The 8,517-nt window shown below is 39.8% G+C and overlaps 2 protein-coding genes across 2 annotated transcripts in view; both read left to right on the top strand.

Annotated features, from left to right (window-relative positions):
• Nucleotides 1-3,741, top strand: part of flvcr1 (FLVCR choline and heme transporter 1) — an 11,961-nt gene extending 8,220 nt beyond the window's left edge. Inside the window, exon 10 of the mRNA XM_077511111.1 lies at nucleotides 2,156-3,741. Within this exon, the coding sequence (XP_077367237.1) occupies nucleotides 2,156-2,233 (78 nt within the window). The 3' untranslated portion in view covers nucleotides 2,234-3,741. The remainder of the gene's footprint in view (nucleotides 1-2,155) is intronic.
• A 774-nt stretch (nucleotides 3,742-4,515) lies between these two features.
• Nucleotides 4,516-7,068, top strand: LOC144010692 (uncharacterized). The gene is made up of 4 exons (XM_077511121.1): nucleotides 4,516-4,639; nucleotides 4,786-5,049; nucleotides 5,691-5,984; nucleotides 6,398-7,068. The coding sequence occupies exons 2-4, from the start codon at nucleotides 4,974-4,976 to the stop codon at nucleotides 6,862-6,864; spliced, it is 837 nt and encodes a 278-aa protein (XP_077367247.1). The 5' UTR covers nucleotides 4,516-4,639; nucleotides 4,786-4,973; the 3' UTR covers nucleotides 6,865-7,068.
• Nucleotides 7,069-8,517: the final 1,449 nt, after the last annotated feature.

Genomic DNA, 8,517 nt, shown 5'->3' with positions numbered 1-8,517 from the left:
GGGGCGAGCGCAGGTTTGAGGCTTCATGAAGCTGCCTGAATAACAAGCAAGCGAAAAGGACCCGACTCATTTTGTCAGAACTTGTTACAGATTCAAGATAAGTGATGTTAAACAAAGATTGTCGCATATTTATTCACTTGGCCACAAAATTTTCAAATTCTTGGGGAAAGTCATTCACAAATAATCTATTTGTTTAAAACTTTAATCTTACGTTGAAACCTCTTTTACACATTATTTGTTGAAGAGTACAATACAAATCGAGATGTTTTCCCCCAACATGATGAATAACTGATTAATGATCGTGATTACAATATTGATCAAAAATGATCGTGATTATGGTTTTGGCCATCAACACAATATTTATACTAGGGGTGTGAATTGCCTAGTACCTGACGATTCGATTCGTATCACGATTCACAGGTCACGATTCGATTCGATACCGATTAATCCCGATACGAATGGTCACGATTCGATACCGATTAATCCCGATACGAATTTATAAGTCGGTTGTTGCGATTTTTTTTCATTCATATTTAGAAAATACTAATCAGTAAGCTTGTAGAGTGTAAGATTTATATGAAAATGTATTATTTATTTATCTGAAATTTCAGTCTTATAGAGGTTGTAATCTGTTTCATGTTTGAACAGCATTAAAATAAAAATATTAAGGCTTAATGTGCCGTTCATATAACATTCTTCCATGCTCAAGGTGTGAATCCTAAAAAAAAAAAAAAAAAAAAAAAAAAAAAAAAAAATCGATTCTGCCGATTATTGAATCGATTCGAGAATCGCGCGATGTAGTATCGCGATATATCGCCGAATCGATTTTTTTTTTAACACCCCTAATTTATACCGTCCAAGATGATTCTGATCAAATGAAGAGACATGATGTCAAAATAAGACAGAAAGCAAAAAAAAACCCGAAAATAATGGGAGTGGGGAGTTGGAGGGCAGCCTGATGTGTGTGTTTGTGTGAACATTCCAGTCAGCACGTATCCCAGGATGCAACCTTCAGATGTGGCGCTTTTGTTTCTCTTCTGCCTGTTGAAGGACCCGTCGACCTCGACATTACCAAAACCAAAATATGCATATGCTCAATGTTCAAATATTTCGTAAATAACATTTTTTATTGTCTGTTAGTGCCAAATTTGGTAGCGAGAAGTGAACATTTGTCCTTTACCTTTTTAAAGTGGGTCATTTTGACCCTTAACATAACAGGAGACTAAAAAAAAAAATAGCCACCTGCTCATTCTTCTGCTTGACATTCCTGTAGGTCATAAAAGATCCGTTGAAACGCTCTAAAATGGATGCGGAACTTTGCTTTGAACACACCTGGCAGTAAATTAGTTAAACGCAGCCCGGGTCAAACTGACCCATTTCAAAGTTAAAGAACTACAAATAGTAGTATTTCATAATGACACGTTAAAATGGTTCATTTCAAATATTTGCAATGAAAGCCGTTAATAATGTTGAATGAGATGCGTTCTTTATCATTAAACACCCGGGTCAAATTGACCCGGGAACGTTATAGCTGATCCTGAGAATCCAACCAAACATGATTTCCAGAATGCTAACGATTTGAAAGTGAAAGTTGCTGTTTGTTTGTTTCAGCTTCCGACAGATTCTTTATCATTCACCCGGGTCAAATTGACCCGGGAACATTTTTGCTGATCCTGAGAAACCAACCGAACATGATTTCCATAATGCTAACAATTTGAAAATGAAAGTTGCTGTTTGTTTCTTTCAGCTTCCGACAGATTCTTTATCATTCACCCGGGTCAAATTGACCCGGGAACATTTTTTCTGATCCTGAGAATCCAACCGAACATGATTTCCATAATGCTAACAATTTGAAAATGAAAGTTGCTGTTTGTTTGTTTCAGCTTCCGACAGATTCTTTATCATTCACCCGGGTCAAATTGACCCGGGAACATTTTTGCTGATCCTGAGAATCCACCCGAACATGATTTCCATAATGCTAACGATTTGAAAATGAAAGTTGCTGTTTGTTTCTTTCAGCTTCCGACAGATTCTTTATCATTCACCCGGGTCAAATTGACCCGGGAACATTTTTGCTGATCCTGAGAATCCAACCGAACATGATTTCCATAATGTCAACGATTTGAAAATGAAAGTTGCTGTTTGTTTCTTTCAGCTTCCGACAGAGTGTCCCTCGGAGAAGAATCCCAAGCTGGAAGCTTCTCTCAGCTTCGCCAGGGAAACGTCACTGTAGTCACGACGGCCCCCAGGCGGCCTTGGAATTTCTTTTGTGCTTTCTTTTTTTTGGACGCCGGTCGGACGAGAGGACGGTTGGTGAGCGTCGACTTTTGCGGAGTTTACTTGAATGCATCCCTCGGTTTTCTGGATGAAGGACGCAAGGCGAAGGTGAGGGGAAAGCGGACGGCTGGACGGACGGACGGACAGACGGAGTCTTGGGACTGGTCCACTTCTGTCTGGTCATTCCAAGTTTGATGCGTTAAGCGTAAATGTATGCAAAGGCATTTGCACGTTTATTTCATATCCTTGATATCAAGCTTACACAACTCAACTTTATTTCTACAGCACATTGACAACAATGTGTAACATAAAACAAGGATAAAATAATTGTAATAGAGTGAACCGCACTAGTAGCATGAGCACGTCTTACTGATTTTTGGAACATTTACGAGACTACCACAATGACCAATTGGTAGGAAAAAGTCAAGTGATGCTAGTAATGGAGAAAATGTTACCGGTAAGGCGCTCATTCTATTAGTGCGCTTATTTGTTTTTCCTGCGAGGACAAAGTGTGTACTAGTACACATGGACCTTAAGCTGAATATCAAGGATGTCGCAGAAATGCAACGACAGCATTTCATACACACAAAGTCGATGTGCACATCTACTACTTACAACTTTTTATACTTGACGTGTTTGTGTGTGTGTGTGTGAGAGATACGAGTGGAGATCGCCATCTTGTGGTCCCGTAAAGCGCAGCGTGATGACGTCATGCAACAGTTGAGCTCGTTTCATTTTTATGGTGTTTCTTTTTTTTTTTTACCGTTGTTTTTATTTTTTTTGTTGAATTTAAACATCTTTTGTATGTTAACGAATAGTTTTATAGTCGTTTTTATTAGAAATATGAACTTCTTAGTATTTTTGCTCGTTAATGTGCAGACTTATTTTTCTGAAATTAAATATTTTGAAAAATTCATTAATAAAATAGGAATCATAAAAAAAAATCAGAAATAATTCTAATTCATTTATTATTTTATTAGTGAGTTAAACACAATAAAACTTTTTTTTTTTTTTTTTTTAAGTGAGTATATTTAATTTTGGCATCGAGTGAATAGAAAGTACTGCTTATTAGGTTTATTTATTAAAGATATTTCCTAAACTTATTTGAAGGTGTTTTTTTTTTTAATGAGAATTAGAGAAGATTTTAAGTTGATGTTTCATTCTGTCTGTTACTGACACTAAAATCCTAACACTGAATGGACTATATCGTTCATGTAACATGTAAACACATGTAAAATTGACAGAATTATCCGAGCTACTGAAGTTAACAAATAACTAATAAATATGTGAGCGCTCATTTAGTGGTGGAAATGGGCGGATTGTGTTATTCAATGTGTCCATTTTTATCGCCTGTCAACTGCTGGGGAATCGCTTACGTGCGTCCCAAATATTATTTACCTTTTATTCCATGTGACTACTACTATGAAACATTTGTCATTAAACTACAAGTGATTTTATGCTGAATGTCTTCGTGTCACGCATCATTTCCTGTCACGTTGCAATCTCACACAAAATGTCGACCAAGACTGAGATAAATGATTTTGAAACATGAGTGGGAGGGTGGAGTTTTTTTTCCTTTTCAATTTTTCATCAAGACACCACATAGGAAATAATGACATGAATCAGAAGCTCAACTTGCTCACTGAAGATGAACATACGGGAATTCATTCTTATTTTTCTGCTACATTTAGAACAGATATAAAATTCGTGATTAAGTTGTGCGATCAATTATAAAAAAAAAAAAAAAAATTATGCACGTTCGAAATAAAAATTTAAATCAAATCAATCAAAAATCAATTATGATAAAAAATTTGAATCGCCTGACACCCCTAGTAAAAAAAAATCCTCTTAAAGTAGTAATTGGTGGTAGGCTTGCAAATTGTTCTCTCTCTGAGGCACCGACATGCGCGTGCTTCAAAATGGTTGCATTCTATTAGTTCACCACTAGGTGGTAGTAAAAAGTAAACTGTCCCTTTCATGTGTAAGTAGAAGAGACTGAGTGTCGTGAAGTTCGCTGCTGCCATCTAGTGGCAGAGGGCATAAAGCTAACTTGTAAGTTCAATTTTTGGTAGCGTTCCAAAGCCAAATAACATAAATAAATAAAAAATGAAGCAAGCGGCGCCTTGTGCCTGGAAATAAGTCTTAAGTTGGGGCACTCTAATTTTAAATAAAGTTTTCAAGGGATTGACTGGTGATTCTCGGCGGCATATAACAAGTTGGGTCAAACCATTTTGATACGGGGGGGGTGCTGGCTTTTTAGGACGCTGAAATTCATTTTCTGAACCGCCACAACCCCACCACATTGAGTGAGATTCAGACGACTGCGTTAGTGTTCGTCGGCTCAGGTGTGAATGGGGAGCAGGTGAGTCGAGTTTGGTGTTCGCGTTTTTGGTGTTCGTGAGGCACCTCACTCGAAAGAGTTCTTAAGATCTGAAAAAGGAACTCATACTGAACATGCGTAGCCTGTACATGAAGATAATGTTTTTCTTCTTCTTCTTCTTTATTTAGCATCTGCTGTAGACGTGATTGTGCTGCGATAAACAAGATGGCAGGCGGGCTGCTTGTGAGATACGTTCTCTATATAATAATGAATGCAGAACAAACAGGGATGCAAATGTGTGTGGAGGGTTGGACTTCATTCTTTTTTTTTTTTTTCTTAATTTTTAACAAATCATTACAAAGGGAATAATGATGACATGAACCAGAAGCTCAACTTGCTCAGTAAGATGAACACACAGGAATTAATTCTTATTTTTCTGCTTCAATTTGAAGGTAAACAACTTTCTGATTCATCTATATTATATTTACGCTCTATAAAAGTTTTGCTCTTCTCATGTGACCTCACATGGACAACAATGACTCGTTTTAGCTTGGCTAGTTATATTAGGAGGCTCACTCATAACTCGTTCATGTTTGTATGAGCTCGTCCTCGGTGAAAAATTTGGCAAAAGTGTGATGTTTACACAACACTTGCAAAAAAAATTCCGTCAAGAATTAATGCACTGCATATGGGAGTCAAATTTGTAAGTCCATAACCATAAGTAAATCAGTACCAGGTTCGCAGCTTGCGAAAAAGAAATGGGTGACGAAATGGTAATCGGGAGTTTAAGTATTTCAAATATTTTTATTAGAAGCTGTTATCAGAAATGTAAGTGTCAGACTCCTCATCATAAGTGTGAAAACGACATGATGCACCCGCCACATGCCAGCCTATAAAAATTTAAAAAGTGTTGGGTCTAAAACTGAGCCTTGAGGACCACCATAATCCAATGGTGACCCGTAGAAGATTCTGCCAGTGAGCTGAGCTAATATTGCTGACTAGTGCTAATAACGGTAGCTAAAGGAGCAGAGCTTAGTATTATGGCATTGGTCAGTGTGTAATTTAATGTGTTCCCCTGTGTGGTGTCTTGCAGTCATCAGTGGAGAGACCGCACACGTCTTTGCCCGGGTTGGGGACGTGGTCGTTCTGCCCTGCAAGCAGCCGTCCTGCTCCCATATAAACTGGTGGTACACTTGGCATGGGAGTTCGATCGTATGCAAGGCGAAAAATGGTCAAGTTGTGACCAGGTCGCCAAGATGTCAGCGCCTCAGCTTGAATGACGACTGCTCGCTGCTCATTGATGGAGTGACGGCAGAGGACGTTGGTGTCTTCATATGTGAACGAGATGGACGGCTGCAACTGGAAGTTTTGTTGACAGTGCTGACATGTGAGTGGTCTAATGGGACACTGTTGTCGAGACTTATGTTTTGCTAAATTGTGGCTCCGTTGGTGGAGCGAGTCATGAGGTGACTCGAGTGTTGACGATTCGAATCCTGGCTCAGAGAGTCTGCTATTGAAGTGTCCTTGGGCAAGACACTGAAGCCTGATTTGCTCCCAGTGGTCCGGCAGTGCCTAGCTTAGAAACCAGACTCGTCGCTTGAGCAGCGAGTGAGTCTATGAAGTGCATTTATGAGGTGGGTAAAACCTGACCTAACAGACAGTGAAGAGCAGATGTGATGTCATAAAAACGGGAAGTATGTGTTGAAGAGTCGCAAATACACAGACATGCATATGAAATGTATATTATATTCATATGCAAGTCTGTATTGCTCTCATATTGTACCACCTTCTTCCCTGCAGTGACACTTCAGGACTCAAATTCAATGGGAGACGGACACGTGGTCCTGAAGTGTTCCCTGGTCTGCCACCCAGGCCCGAGATGCCAATGCTGGGAAAAAGGCCTCCGTTGGATGGCCGAGGGTGACGAGGAGCTTTCCTCAGATCGCATTGAGCAGAACAACTGCACGTCCTTCCTCAAAGTGCCCCCTGTCAGTCGTAAAAGGAATTACAGGTGCCAATATGTGGAAGGAGGCGACGTGAAGGTCCAGGCCCAGTACACAGTCAACTCCACGGAAAATAGTCCAAGTGGTTCCGGAGCGCCCCAGCCCGACCGCACCCGGCTCATCAACATCATTCGTTTGGCCGTCGCCATCTTGATACTCGTCGGAGTCGTCGCGGTCGCCATCGTAGTCAAGATAAAGTTGAGACAAAAACGTCAGGCTAGGGTCCAAACATTTGATGATCACATTTACCATTTACCAGACTAACGGGTGTGAACAACCTGCGGCTTCAGTGCCACGTGTGCATCTTTCAACCTTCCACTATCGTTTGTTCATTTTATCAAATGTAATTCTACCTTTGATAATGATGCTTATCTTATTAGGTTAATTGAATGGTGTCTGCCCAAATCGTGATCACAATTAACATTTGATTAGTGTCAGCTGCTGTCGGTAGTTTGCTCCCTGCCGTAATTCTTACCTGTAATCTCCATGATGACGACTACGATGAAACATTTGTGTCATTAAACTCCATCTGAATAAATGGTGAATGTCTTTGTTTTATTCATCTGGAGCCTTTTAGGTTGGAGCTTTACAATCAAACCATTACTCAATTAAGTGTAATTTAAAAAGAAAGTATTCCTATCAAAAGTTCGAACTGCATTTAGTGAGAGATTTTGTTACTGTTCGTCTGCCTCAGGTGTGAATGGGGAGCAGGTGTGTTGAGTTTGGCGTTTGCGTTTTTTATCTGCTCGCTGCAGTTCAATGAGGCGCCTCATTGGAAAGAGTTCTCAAGATCTGAAAAAGGAACTCGTGCTGAACATGCGTAGCCTGTACATGAAGATGTTTTTTTTCTTTGTTTCACATCCGCTCTTGACGTGATTGTGCTGCGATAAACAAGCAGCGCCGTCGCCGCTAACCTGGGCTGCTTGTGAAGTTTTCTATAAAAGGATGAATGCAGAACAAACTTGAGGGAGGCAAATGTGCATGTGAGTGGAGGGCTGGACTATATAACTTTTTTTTTTTTTTTTCCCCTTCATTTTTAACAGGTTACCTCAAAGAGGAAATAATGACATGAACCAGAAGCTCAACTTGCTCAGTATGATGAACGCACAGGAATTAATTCTTATTTTTCTGCTTCAATTTGAAGGTAAACAACTTTCTGATTCATCTGTATTATATTTACGCTGTATAAAAGTTTTGCTCTGCTTATGTAACCTCACATGGACTCGTGTTGGCATGGCTAGCAATATTAGGAGGCTCACTCATAACTCCAAAACAGTGGAATATATAAACATTATGCAATTACTTGATTTTCGTGTGCTTGAAAAATTGACCTAATTTTATTTTTTTATTTTTGCATCCTTCAATTTTTCTATATGGGCCCATCAGATGGAAACGTTTGGACACCGCAGCTTTAAGTGTTTCAAATATTTAAATTAGAAGGAATTTAAGTGGGAGACTCATCATCATAACTGAAAACTACATCATAGAATAATCTTCTGCAACCTGATGAATCTGCCACATGCCAGCCTAAACAACTTTTAAAAGTGTTGGACTAAAACTGAGCCTTGAGGAACGCCACAATCCAGTGAGCTGAGCTAATATTGCTGACAAGTTTAAATAATAGCTAAATTAGCAGAGCTACTAGTATAGCGTTAGTGAGTGTATAATTTAATCTGTGCCCCATCTGTGATGTTTTGCAGTCATCAGTGGCCAGGCCACAAAGGTCTTTGCCCGGGCTGGGGACGTGGTCGTTCTGCCCTGCAAGCAGTCGTCCTGCTCCGATATAGACTGGTGGTACAGTTGGGACGGGAGTCCGTTGGTATACGAGGTGAAAAAGGGTCAAGTTGTGACCAGTTCGCCCAGAAGTCAGCGCCTCAGCTTGAAGGACGACTGCTCACTGCGCATTGATGGAGTGAC

The sequence above is a fragment of the Festucalex cinctus genome, chromosome 21, assembly GCF_051991245.1.
Source record: "Festucalex cinctus isolate MCC-2025b chromosome 21, RoL_Fcin_1.0, whole genome shotgun sequence".
NCBI lineage: Eukaryota > Metazoa > Chordata > Actinopteri > Syngnathiformes > Syngnathidae > Festucalex > Festucalex cinctus.
This window is presented reverse-complemented; position numbering and strand designations above follow the sequence as displayed.